Source organism: Indicator indicator, chromosome 8 (genome assembly GCF_027791375.1).
Source record: "Indicator indicator isolate 239-I01 chromosome 8, UM_Iind_1.1, whole genome shotgun sequence".
NCBI classification, from domain to species: domain Eukaryota; kingdom Metazoa; phylum Chordata; class Aves; order Piciformes; family Indicatoridae; genus Indicator; species Indicator indicator.
Genome location: NC_072017.1, coordinates 5,642,995 through 5,657,247, shown reverse-complemented (window position 1 = coordinate 5,657,247; position 14,253 = coordinate 5,642,995). Strand labels below are relative to the sequence as shown.

General features: G+C 39.8%; 1 protein-coding gene across 1 annotated transcript; it reads left to right on the top strand.

The window, feature by feature from the left end:
* The first annotated feature begins 891 nt into the window (after window positions 1-891).
* TMEM33 (transmembrane protein 33) lies at window positions 892-8,871 on the top strand. The gene is made up of 8 exons (XM_054382938.1): window positions 892-918; window positions 1,030-1,094; window positions 2,616-2,710; window positions 3,215-3,402; window positions 4,333-4,400; window positions 5,151-5,284; window positions 6,854-6,937; window positions 8,340-8,871. The coding sequence occupies exons 2-8, from the start codon at window positions 1,038-1,040 to the stop codon at window positions 8,467-8,469; spliced, it is 756 nt and encodes a 251-aa protein (XP_054238913.1). The 5' UTR covers window positions 892-918; window positions 1,030-1,037; the 3' UTR covers window positions 8,470-8,871.
* The last annotated feature ends 5,382 nt before the right edge of the window (window positions 8,872-14,253 follow it).

Below are 14,253 nucleotides of genomic sequence, written 5' to 3'. Positions count from 1 at the left end.
TTACAAACATTTATTAAATCCCCTCTCAGTCTTCTCCGCATGTTGCAGAGTGAACAGGATGGTTTGTGCCATCCAGTTTGGTCCTCCTGTCAACATCGCTGATGCACCTGTACTTGATTAAAGCTCCTTAAGCTTTAAGGTTTAATGATTATTGATCCGAGAGTTCAGAAACTACCCCAAAGCAGCTTCGTTTTAATGTAATACCACTCGCAGTATGAATGCTTGGGTATGCAGAGCTTTGAAGAGACCCGTTTTATTACCACCAAAACACACGGACACAGCCCGAGCTGGCATATTTCATTTGCACATTGCATCATTTTTGTGCGACACCCCTGTGCTACCGCAGCATTGGGTAACTGGAGACCAGCATGTCTGGGAGCTGTGACCGTATGATTCTTATTTACGTTGCTGACATAGTACAATGTCTGCTGCCTCGCTAAATAGCTCTGAGAAGACTGCTTAGCTCTCAGCGAGCGAACAATCCCCAGACTAGGGCCGAATCGGGCACTAATACTGTCGCTGTTAACTGCCACAGCACTTAACTCCTCCTATACAGACCCTCCAGGGAGAGCTGCGCAGCAGACCGCGGGCCTGCTGGAGGCAGCAGGGCGCCAGCGGCCAGCCAAGAGCCTTGCCGCAGAGGAGGGGCCGCTGCCGAAGAGGAAGGGCCGCTGCCGAGGAGGAAGGGCCACGCCGCCGCTTCCTCCTCCTCTACAGCCCCGCTCCGCCAGGCATTGCCGGACCCGCTGCGCAAGCAGTCCCAACGCGGCGCTCTGACGCCACCAGGCGCGGGCGGAAGCGTGAATCACACGGCCTACATTACCCGGCAGGCCCCGCGGCTCACAGGAGGTGACGTCTGGGCACATCCGAGAGCGTGTGGCAGTGGTGCGTGGGTCGTTACCGCTTGCGGATTCTGCGGTAGGTCGCGGCGGCCGGGCCCGGAGCCACAGCCACAGCTCAGGAGGTGGCGGTAACTTGCCGCGGTCTCCTCTGTTCCAACCTCAGCTGAGGCGCTTCATCTCTCCGCAGGTGCGGCCATGGCGGACTCCACACAGAATGGGCCTATGCAAGGCGGGGCTGGCGGCGGAGCCGTCGTAAGTAGTGTCCGGTCGTGGGGCTGGGGGCGAGTAGGCCGCGGTGCTGGCTCGACTCTTGCGGGGTAGGCGTGAGAGTCCTGGGACGGCCACGGCGGTTCTCTAGCAGCGTGGGCGCCCCTTGTGCTGTTGGTGTGTGTGTGTGGGGTCATGTTAGAATCGCAGTATGGCCGCCTGCCTGCTCGGGTACGAGCAGGGGGAAGCGACTCTTCCACTTTCTGATTGAAAACGTGCTGTTGCTGCGCTGTCGTTCTTGAAAATGCTTCCATCAACACTAATTCTGTGTGGCATCAACTGTATGAGTGTAGTTATATTGTACAAGTAAGACAGTATGAATGGGTGTGAAAAATATGAAGATGTTTGCAGGTTAATTAGGATAACTTTTGATCGTGGTCATAAAAACAGTCCCAAACCACAAAGGAAAAGAGCAGACTTCAAAAACTGGTTCAAGTTTGGGAAAATTTTTTGATCCCTTTCAGATGAAGAGAAGGCTCTGGGTAGACCTTCTAGCAGCTTTCCAGTATTTGAAGAGGGCTACAGGAGAGGTGGAGAGGGACAAAGGTGGGAAGTGACAGGATGAAGGATAATGGCTTCAAAGTGGAAGAAGCTGGATTTAGATTAGCTCTTAGGAAGAAATACTTCATTATGAGGGTGGTGAGGCACTGGAAGAGGTTCCACAGAGAAGATGTGGAAGCTCCCAGCCCTGGAAGTGTTCAAAGCCAGGCTGGATGAGACCTTGAGCAACCTAGTCGAGTAGGAGGTGTCTGCATATGGCAGGGAGGATAGAACTAAATGATGTTTTGGGTATCTTCCAAACCATTCAATGATTCTAGGAAAGAAAGCTGATGTTTTGACTTTAAGGCACCTAATAGACCAAACATGCTGTGTTTCAGTAGAACCAATATCAGGAGTGAAGAAGGCTGTAGTTAAGGACAGCTCAACAAGAGCTAGATTACCATTAAAAGATTGTTTGCTTTTTTTGAGGCCAAGAATATACAGGTCAAAATGATGCTGCTTTCTTTCAGATGTTATTATGCTAACTTTACCTGACTACTTGGTGTTGTGTTTTGTTTTGTTTTTTTTTCCTCAGTAAAAATTGTAGAGATTTAGCTCCAGGTGTGTGCAGTGTCATCTGAAAGAAACCTTGAAGCAATAGATGCAAAAATCAGGTCTAAAGAGCATGCATGATGATGTTTTTGAAGCTGGCTGTACAGTGATGTTGGTTTGTGTAGAAATACTGCCTGTATAGATATTATCACTGTATTTGGTTGTAGTATACAAAGGATCGTTTTGATTCTGAGGAAGCTTAGCTATTTTTAACCTGGTTGGTAACATCTTATGAGTAAAGTACTACAGAACAAAAAGTTGCTCTTCACTTCAAGCTATAATTTGCTTCTCTTCAAGGCTGCAGAAAGATTTGCAATTTAATGTAGGAGGGAAGAATGTTCATTGTATGCAAATATCAAGATACCAACTTCTGTGGGGGTTGTTGTTTTTTTTTCTTTTCTTCCTCTAATGTAGCAATTTCTGATGGCTAACAAGTTGGATACTGCAATGTGGATTTCCCGCTTGTTCACAGTTTACTGCTCAGCTTTATTTGTCCTGCCTCTTCTAGGGTATGTATTGTAATACTGTAAAATAGCATTAAAAATTCACAAAGTAATTATGCTCCCTTTTCACAGAGTTGTTTTTCATGTGAGGTTCTGTTATTCCGTTTACTCAGGTGCTTTTGTGTCAGAACAGTTAGAGGTTTCGGATTGGTTTAAAACCCTTTTAGATTAAGGGTAAATTTCTATTATTCAGTTTACTTGGATGCTTTTTGTCAGAACAGTTACAGGTTTAGATGGGTAAAAATACCCTTTTGTATGTGTCTGAAAAACGAGCAACTGTAAAGTAGTGGCACATGCATGTTTTTATGATTAGTTATGGAGTCACATATTGAGTTGATGCAGCTGCAGTAAGTCAGTATTACCAGTTGTTGAGTTGTATTTGGCTTATGCTTATGTACCATAATAGAAATACTTCAGGCGTTGTGCGATTGTGATGCAATCCTCAAGGGGGGGAAGACTTCTGAGCAGGGGCTTGGTTCATATGGTAACATCTCCTCTGCTGATTTGCAGGTTGCATGAAGCAGCGAGCTTTTATCAGCGTGCCTTGCTGGCAAATGCTCTAACTAGCGCCCTCCGACTACACCAAAGGCTACCACACTTTCAGCTTAGCAGGGCGTTCCTGGCTCAGGCTTTGCTGGAGGACAGCTGCCACTACCTGTTGTACTCTCTTATCTTTGTGAATTCATACCCAGTTACAAGTATCCTTTACGTGTGTCATCCTGGTAATGGTTTTAAATATCTGAAAGACTTGATTCTTTTCATCACCTGTGCTATGATTTGAAAAACAAGCTTAAACTGGAATGTTTGCTATTTATAGAACATACTTCATGTCAAATAGGAGAGGCTTATGTTGATTGACCCATATTTAGGTGAATCACCTCTGGAACTAGTGTACTGTAGTCTTTGGCTGCTTAGAGTTTCTTTTTCTAAGAGTGAAGCTTGGTGGATTTTTATGATCAGCCTCAAGTGATACTTTTAGATACTTTATTACCACTACAGAGTTTGTATGTGACTCCTCACTGTAAGCAGGACAGATTTCATATAGGGAGACTTATTTCAGATAAGTTATTGAACAGAGCAAGTCTGCAAAAAAGACCCCTGTGGCTTGTCAAAGGTGAGATGCAAGAACTGACTTTTCTTTGTGTCACTTTGTATCTGCTTCCTGTTCTGCTCTTAAGACATTCCTCTGCCAGAGAGATTTTATGTTCTTGCTCTCTAAAATCTGAGTGGCTGGCAGCTGCATGTTCTTTGGTAAAGAAATACATTTTCTAGCATCTCTTAATAAAAGCACCCAAACATTACGACATGTATTTGGTAGATCTAAGTATTAAACTCACTTGGGTCTTTGTGCATTTCAGTGGACGTGCAGTGGTGTGTAAAGGTGTATGTTGTATTTTTGCATACTTGCATACACATTTCAAAGTTAATAAAAATGCATAGCAAAGAGGTGTAAGAAGCAAAGGGAAGAACTATAAATGTAGATGTTAGCCATACACATCTCTTAGTCCAGTATAAGTCATTCCAACCCATCTCTTGCAAAGAGCCATCAAGCTAAGATGTGCATGTAGCATAACACCATGAAATGAAGCACTTGTGCAGCCTCTAATTCTCCTTATCACTTGCTTCAGTGAGTATCTTTCCAGTTCTGCTGTTCTCTTTGCTTCATGCTGCCACATACACAAAGAAGGTTCTTGATGTAAGTATGATATGATGTATGATACAATTAATACTGTTGGTATTTGTGGGGTTTGTAAGCAGGTTTGTGTTGCAGCTGTGGTTTCCTTTAGCTACGCTTAGAAGACCTAGGGTGAAACTGCAGTATGGGATCTCAGCATGCAGGATCTGAGAAGTCTCTTTTGGGGCTTGGACCCCCTGCTGTTACAACTGGATATGTTGAAGTTGACATTTACTATTTTTCCTCAAATGCTGTTCTTTGAAGGAAGCAAAGCTGTCTAACAGTTAAGTTGAAACTTAAGACATGTTTTTTTCAAGCTAAACCACAGCCTGTGAAATTTACTGTTCTATTTTAGTAGAAGCATAACAGAACAAACTGCAGAGTAAGGCTAGCAAGCAGCTGGATCTGCTGCTCAATGAACTGCTTGTGCAGCTTAACGTAACTCCAGCCTTTGGTGTTCCTACCTGGGCTGTCTTGCTATGATAGGTACTTCCTCCCAGTAGACAGAATAAGGCTGGTTGCCATCTCTGTGCACGTAGATGTCAAATGGGTGGGTGAGGGAATTGCAATGCCTCATGTTTTTAATGGGGCTCTAATTACAAAGAGTTCAAAGCTTCTGGTAGGTTTTTTTGGGATACTGATCTAAATACCTTTAAAGGATTTAGTTTTAAAATGATCAAATGAGTCATAAATGAGAATTTTTAGTATTTATGTTTTTGTGCTAGAGAAGGCAGTTGTAACGTGTATGTTTTCTGGTACTCTTCTTTAAAGGCACGAAGTTCAAACAGTCTGCCCTTTCTGAGAAATCTTTTGGAGAAACTGAATGCTAATCAACAGAATATTCTAAAATTCATTGCTTGCAATGAAATCTTCCTGATGCCAGCTACAGTTTTTATGCTCTTCAGGTAAGAATTATCTTAGATATTTTCAGAATTAGATATTTTCTGCACAAGGTTACAATTTAAGTTCTCTCTGGGTCATAGATCTCTATCTATGTGGTTCTGGCTGACCAAGGCTTGTACTTGGAGTTAAATTTATTTTGTTCGGAGAGTTAAGTTGGTGTCACAAAATCAAAAAGCGTTCATTCTGATAAGACTGAGCACCAAAACCCCTTCCCTTTCAGAGCATGGCTGACACTGGGTCAAATTAAACAGGCCTGTAACTTACATTCTCTTACACTGCTGAGCAAGTTTAATTTTAGCATGTATAACAGAATACTAATATCTGCAGCTTCATTGAAAGTCAACCCTTATTTTTCAGTATTAGATTCCAGAAATTTAAGTGGCATGAAATTTCATTTTGCTAATAGTGTGGAAGGAGGAGTAGGTTATGTCCTGTCCTGTGTTACTTTTGACCAGTGACCCTTATCTCTTTTTTTTTTTTTTTTCCCCCATATTCTGTTTAATTTGCCTGCTGTGCAGCTGGTTGAGTTAATTTTGGATATCTTGAGCATATGCATGTTGGAATCCTACTGAAGTCATATAGGCAAATAACCTGTCAGTCACTGAAGCCTGGGTCAGTTTGAAGAGGGAATTACACCTTTTGTTATGTGCAAATCATAGCACAGTGAGAGCATTTCTCTTGAGTGGCCTTCTTGAAGGATCCCACTTCATTTAAAACTGCTCATACTTTAAGAAGCAGCTCTGGTTATTGGAACTGCCATGTTCAAACAGAACTAAGATTGTGCTATACGAAGAATCTTTAGTCATTAAAATTAAACTCACAGCATTTCTGTGCTTTGCTGTGTATGGTTTGTATGCTACCCTTTTACTGTTTTACAGCACTCTCCTGTGAAACAGCAGCTTTGTTAAGGATCAAAACCTAATTTCAGTGTAGCTGAAACAGATAGCAGCTTGGTATTAATATCTCAATACATCTGCAATAGTCCCAGTGTGTTCTGAAAAGTTTTGCAAAAGATACTGAAAATACAGTCCAGGTATTCAAAGCACTGCAGTTAGAGCTGCATTGTCAATCAATTTCTGTGCTTGCCTAGCAGGTTTATCTTAATACCGGACAGGTGTCCACCAGCTCTGGAGACTATCAAAACCCACCTGGATGCATTCCTGTGTGGCCCATCCTGGGTACTTTGGTAGGACGGTTGGACATGATCTCGGGAGGTCCCTTTCAACACTTAACGTTCTGTGATCACTTCTGCTGGTACACAAAGAAGCACAGAAGGGATGCAGTGTAAAAAAACAACTTCATAAATATAAAATCAGTGCAAGAACAGCACTTAACTGCTTCATTGAGCAGTTTTATTTTATAATGTCTTTGCTTTTGTAAGGGTATGGTTATAGACTTTTTTCCCCCTCAGGTCTAGATTATCCAAACCAATGTGACCCCAATCTAGCATTTTTTGAGCCCAAACAGTTTTCTTTTATTGGGAAAAGCCCAAATGATTTTGTTTTGTTTATTGTTGTTCATCTGTTTGTTTTTTTGTCAGTGTTAAGCTTCACTTCTGTGTTCTCTTTCAGTGGCCAAGGGAGTCTGCTGCAGCCATTCATTTACTACAGGTTTCTCACATTACGCTACTCCTCTCGGCGAAATCCATACTGTCGGTAAGCACTACATTGATCTTGAAAGTTCAGCTGCAGGGTGTTTAGCCATTCAAGTTTTTCCATTCTCAAATGGATGTGTAACTCACAATACTAACTCTGCAAATGGTAGGGAATGTGGGATACATCTGGATGTTTAAAGAAAGACTTGCCAGTTCAAGGTTACAGTTCTTTCATCTAACAGGACTTTTCTGTAACATCCTTTTAAGCTTTCAGAAGAAGCTTGTGTAATTAAAACTGTGCTTTGGGAAAGTCTGTATTTGTTTTGCAACAGAAAGATAGCCTTATTTTTAGATTCCAAGCCTATCTGAGGCTAAGTCTTAACATGAACAGGCACTTAGGAACTTGTGTAACCTTCACAAAAGAAATAGCCCTGTGGATGACCTTAAGGATGTTCATTATTTCCTTTAGTTAAACTCATAACTCAGGTTAATTATAATTGAATTAGAGCCTTACTGACTTTGTTTGGAAGTCGATCCAACCAATGTTATTGTATTGAACTTTGAAACCACAAATATTTCTATGAGGATTTGCTCAGTTCAGTGTTTTCTCAGATTTTTTTTTTTCTCATGACAAGTGTTGCACAGTGTAAGATTTTGTGAACACACTTTTGAGTCCTATCACTACTTGATTAGAAAATGATTTACTAATGTACCAAGGAAGTGGCTTTGGCTGCCATGGTATGCAAGGACAGATCAGAGAATCAAACTTAATCATCTGTAAGAAATCAGTTGTTCCATCATAGTACATATTTGTTTTTTTTCCTGTTTGTTTTGTGGGTTTTAAAAACATTACTATTTAATTATTTTTTTAACAACCAAAAAAAGTCTATGAAGGTGCTTTACTACTTTGATAACTAAAAATAATTTTATTGTGCAATAGTAAAGGTAATTTTCAAAAGAACTGTCTTATCCAAGATTTTTCTGCTGGCATTCATGTAGTTTTAAGGGAAGCTGGTGGTGTGGGGTTTATTTTTCATGTCTGTCTTCTAATAGTTGCTTCTAGAGTGCAGAGTTCTTGCATTCTGGCAAGAAGCAGTGCAAACACAGAGTTGCTTCCCAACTCCTTACATGATTTCTGATAAAGCATTAATTTTTTTTTTAATAGTGGCTGTTGTGGGTTTTTTAAATTGTCCTTTTTTGCTTGAAGGTGGAATTTTTCTGCTGTTCTTTTATCTGTCCTCAGCTGGAGGCTGCTGAACTAAAGTTAATTATGTTAATGGTTGAAGGACAGGAATTTTGAAGCTCTTGCAAGTGTGCAGCACTAAGCTGATCTAAAGAAGTTGCTAACTCTTAGAGTGAGTGTGGGGTTCCTGAATAAAAAGTGAAGGATAAAGATTTATACAATACTTAGTTCTGATACTTCCTGTAAGATTTTAAAACTGTTTAAATTTGATTTTTTTCAGGACTCTCTTCACTGAGCTGAGAATTGTTGTTGAACACTTAATAATGAAGCCCTCATGCCCTGTTTTTGTAAGACGACTATGCCTCAGCAGCATTTCCTTTATAAGCAGATTGGCACCAACTGTTGCATAGCCAAATTTCAGGCACTTGTGTTTTGTGAACATTATGAGCAGCTGGCACTTCTGCTGATGACTAAGAATTCCTGGTTTTACACTGATCTCACTTCAGGCTGTATAAAAATGTGTATATGCTTTTCTTGGAGATATTATGAAATTTAGCATATCAAAAGCAAGTCATGGAAACTTAAAATTACTGTGCTGCATTGCTAATTGGTGGGGGGAAAAAAAGTAACTGCATCTGATCCAAAACCTACCCAGTCATACAGTTTTGGTTTCTTTAGGAATCAAGGATTGTTTGAGCTTGATTAAAACTTTTGAGAAGTCTGTGCTCAGTAGGTTTATGTTAGTTGGAACTACAGCTACTGTAGGATGTCTGCAGTTGACAGCAGTTGGTACACATACCTATGCAGTACACACTGCACAGTATTCTGCTTACTGCATGTATCTGTAGAACCATTCTGTCTAAATTACTACGCTCAATGTAACAATATTGCCCACTTCACAATCTGATCTCTGTTGTTAAACTCAGTCAAGCTGACACAGTTAAGACCTTTGTGAAGGACCAGCTGTTTTTATTACTACTACTTAAAAAGATTTCTTTGAAGTTTCTACCTTGTAACATGTCTTATGTTATTGGAAGTAATCTCAAGATTCTGATCATGGAAAACTCTGTGCAGTTAACTTGTCATAATGAGATGTTTTACCAAGCCAAATTACTGACCTGTAGGCTTTTCAGACAAAGATGCAGTGTTTAAATTTTTAGCCATCTCTTGAGAGAACTAATTGATGTAACTGAAGTAACTTTTGCAGAATCATTGCAGGTTTGTTCTTGTGTCTACACAGATGTGAGACTGCAGTAACTCAAGCATGACAGCTTCTTAGAAAATGAATCTGTAGCTAGCTCTATATAAATTGTTCTTCCAGTTTCTGAGACTCTAATTGTAATGGAAAATTTGCATAAAGGATTGCACCTGTTTAGGCAACTTCTGAAACAAATGGGTGTAGGATTTTTTTTTTGTGTAAATTCATCTGATGACTTACCTGAAGCCAGTGCTGTGACTACAGCAGTGAATATTGCATCAAGTGCTGATTATGCTGAAAGGTATGTCATGGAAAAAGAATATTCATCTGGGTGAACACAACTTCTTTCCATAAATTCAAGGATCTTCTTTAATTTTAGTGTTCTAACTGCATAAAGTTAAATGGGTTTCACTGGCCTTTTGTAAACCTCTCTAGCACTGCACTTGACTGTTCTTCCTTGGTTGGAGAAATCTGTGAAACACTCCCAAACCAGTCTTGAAGCAAAGTATTTTCCTGTAACTGAGTTCTCTTTATTTTGTGATGTGGATATCATTCAGAATTTCCAGATGTATTAGTTTGTTAGATCAAAGCCATGTATTTATAAACTTCCTTTTTTTTTTTTTTTTTTTTTTTTTTTGCTCAACCTCTTGGTACTGATGAACCAATTGGTAACTGAATATGTTATTCTTTGACTACTTGTCTTGCTCTCTGAACACGATTAGCTATTTATAGAACACTTGCACACTGCAGAAGCAACTGCATGCAGTAATGCTCTACAGCTGCTAAAGATTTGCAACGAGATTGACTATATATATATATCCTGTAATTTGAGGATTTTATAAAAACTAAAATTTCTACTGCAATAAAAGGAGTGTTAAATGTAACTTGCTAGGCTCTCCAAGCTTATTTTCTCTAACACAACATACTGATGCTTGAACCTGGAAGTTGAGCAGAATGCTGTCCTGTGTCTATGTTCTTATATTGCTGCTACTGCTGCTGCTGCTGAGTTGAGACATAATGGCTGGTGTGTTTCTAAATCACTTTGTGAGGAATTTTTGCCTTCTGAAGGGCAGAAATTTAGACCCATCCCTTCAAAATTTAACCCAAGAATAAGCACTGTAACAATGGTATTGATTCAGAGCAGAAACCTAGACCTACTTATTACCATTTCATATTTTCAGCACTGTTCTAGACCCTCTTTCATGTTACATGATGTCTTTTTCTGAGTGGTGACATCAGCCTTTGCTCAGCTCTTTGCACCACTGTAATTAATTTGATCATTTGACTTGGTCCCCCATATTGGGAGTGGAGGCAAATAAATACTATAAGCAAAACAATATGATACATCTGAGGAAACTTTTGTAGTCCAAGACTGCAGCAGTCTCCTGTTCATTTAATTTTATGCTGTTATTAAATTAGAAGTCTTAAGTGGGATTTGATGTATTGCAACTGTAACTGAGGTCTTGAGATCCAACTCTGTGAATGGACAAGGAAGATTAAAGGGAGTAAGTGAGATTTCTTTGAGTAGAGAGTTGGAAGACAGTGCTATAGAGTAAAGCTTATATGTGCCTGAAGTAGAGCTTACTAAGTCTTAAAAATGGATAGAAGGAAGATGTTTCACAAGTAGGATTTGATTTGGTTTGGCTAAGTAGTGTATTGTGTTTGCAAGGAGGTGCTTGACAAACAAGGCTTGGATTTTACTCATAGTTTTGTACAACTTAACCTCTCTGATCTGCCAAGAAAACAAGGAAAAATGCAGTAAGGATAGCTTCCAACCAAAATAAATAAGGTAACAGACCTGTACTCTGCATCAATTGTTTTCTGCTGGAGCCTTTAGGCTCCCTAAGTGGTAACACTATGAGTTTCCACGATGCTGGCAGAATTGTTCAGTGCTTGTGCCTGCTTCCTTATCAGAGTTTGTGACTGTTTCTGTACTAACAATTAAACACATGAAATGCTGGTTGTGTCATGTGCAAAAAAACCCCTGTATGTTCATGCTGTTGTGCTGTCAACAGGTAGCCATGATGCAGAGCCTGTGAAAAGCCTGTGGTAGTAGAGAAATTTTGCAATGGAAAAGTTGTCTAACATGGTAATGGTTTCCACTACTATAAATCATACTGCTGATTGCTTTTATTGTCTTGGTTTTCTTAAGACACCATTGCAGAGATTCTGTGGGTAGACCTACCCCTTGCTGAGCACAAGCTTGCTGCAGGTATGATGCTCCAGCCTAAGACTTGCATGTTCTCACCTGTAGATAAATCAAGCATCAGCACTCGCTGGGTCTGTTGGAGCTGCTAATGCCAGTTTGGATTTCTTGCACACAGACTCATTCACTAATGCATCCATCTTTTCCTTTATTGTCTTTGATTTTACACTTTTGCTACCTTTATTCTGTCAGTTTATATTTTGCTCTCTTTGAATGTTCAAGGGGAGCAATATCTGTTAATATTTTGTTCCACATTTTGAGGATTTTTTTTTAAAATACATTATTATCATGAGCCACTATTTATTCCAGCAGTCTTTGAGCTGCTAACTATATATGTGACAATACTCTCGGAACAAATAACGTAGCTCATTATTTTGTAGAGTCTGTGTTGGACCTTTTTGTCAGTAGGCAGTGGTATTGCAACATTTGCAGGTCTTGTTAATTGAAACAAATGTAGCTCATTATTTTGTACAGTCTGTTGGACCTTTTTATCAGTAGGCATTGGTACTGCAACATTTACAGGTCTTGTTAATTGAGGAAGTACAGTTCTTGCCTGTTGTATAGATGGGAACTGAGGCATGGAAGGAAAGATCGCTTGGCCTGAAGCAATGTAAGAGCTCTGGCAGAGCAGGAAGTAGGTTAAATAGAGTTGGGCAAGCATCCAGGTGGAACTGTGGTTTGTTCCTACACCACATAGAACTTCTTGCTCCTGTTTCCACAAATGATACAAACTGCTGCTTAAACAGTTTGAAAAAGTACTTCATTTTATGGTGCTGAGAATAAGATTAGCAAAGACCATTGAGCTTGCTCCTGTAAAGCTCTTCTGTGTGCAAAGGCTAGTATGGTCTCTGGTATCTTAACCTCTCTGGTGAGGAGAAATAACAGAAAAGGCACTTACATGCTAGGTGTTGTGCTGGGCTGTTGTAATGGTCTAGAATTTTTAATTGCTGCAGTGCAAGTGTTTGTGGTTAAACTATGCATACATACTGAAATTGGTTGCTGTGACTTCAAACTGTAACTTTCCTTGTGCTATAATTTTCTTAAAAGACACAGGAAGAGTCAGGCCTTGCTGTTTTAAAATCACCTTTTAAGGACAGAACCTTGAGCAATCCTTTATTTTAAAGATGCATTATCAGTGTGGGTAATGTAATTGAGTTTAATCTCAAATGTGGATTCAAAAGTATCTTTTTCATAAAATGTCAGCATTACTTATTAACTTCTCTGCAGAAGCCTGCTCTGTGATAATAGCAGGTATTGTGCAGGTGAGGGAGTTTCATTGCTTAGATCTGTGCCATCCAGATGGTACAAACTTCTAAAATGAAATGAAAAATTCATCTTTTGCTTGTATTCAAGGACTGAGGCACAAAATGCTAATGTAAAGGCTCAGAGGGGAAATATAGTTCTCCTGCATATTTGAGAAAATGTGAAGCCCTTTCAAGAAAATCTAATAAACATCATAATCACAGGCTGCTGACACTAAGGAAAAAGCACCTCATTCGCTCTTTCTTTTATGCAGCCATTTACTGGTCCCTACTGATTTTCAAATTGGATCACTGCAGTAAATTATCCATGCCAGTACCTGTGAAAGAAAGCACTGGGATCCATATTTGTTTAGTGCCGTGCTTAAATCAGCAAGAATGATAAATCTGATGGTCCAGAATTGGAAATATCAAGGGCTTTTCTCAGTGAATGAGCAAGTATCTCCATTTGTAATTTATTGTGACCCTTTTCCATTGTATGTGCTTTGTATGTCAAATATTTACTTTGAAACAAATTAAATTTTCTGTATTGATACAGCTACGGTTTTGTTGATGTTCTTGAAATCAAGTTGTGGAAGTTTGTTGGGTTTTGTTTTTTGTTGTGTTTTTTTGTTTGTTTTCTGGATTTAAAATATGACCAGCATTGTGTTGCAAACCACCACTTGTATAATTCAGGTCTCAAGTTATAAGTTACTGACCAATAGCTTTCTATGTTAAATGTTCTAGCTGTGTGTTGGTTGTTGGGTGGTTTGTTTTCTTTGTTTTGTTGTATTTTGTGTGTATTTAGAATAGTGCAGGATGCAGTGAGCTGCTGTGGCTTGCCATTTATTTTTTCTAGAGAAAAAGGAAGATTAGACTCTACACCAAAACTAAACCCAGATCATCCCTGTCTTTAAGTCATTGGAACTATTCTGCTTTACACCGTGCACAGGTAGCACCAAGTCCTGTGGACATGGTCTAGTCAATGTTGTGGTGTTATGCTATAGGCTGGACTTGATGATCTCAGAGGTCTATTCCAGCCTCAATGATTCTGTGATAAAAATATTACCTATGTGCTCAGTTTTCTGCCTTATTTTCAGTGCAGGTGTCAATAGAGAAAGCTGGCTGTACAGCTGTGTTTTGGCAGGACTCCTGTCCCTTTCATCTTAAAATAGGTTACTGTGTGACTATGATTACATGCCACAGCTGAACTGAAAATGAACTGTAGCTAGTGCTTGATTACTTGGAAATTATATCAGTATAGTACTTTGTTTTGCAACTAGTAAGCAGAAGTGTAAACCAGTGTTAATAATGTGACCCTATGTTAGCCTTATTGGCTAGGCTTAGCTTATTTGTGATGGCACTGACTTGTTTTCAACCCCAGTGCCTACCAGAGGGGCTTTATTTTACCACACCTGGATAGCCCCATACAGCTGTGACTTTGTAGAAGCAGTAGTGTGGATTGTATCCTAAGGAGATGTGAAAAACTTTGCTCTTGAAAGTAAGTGATGGTTAATTTGAGTTCGTCTCCCTTTATCCCAGTTTCCATGTG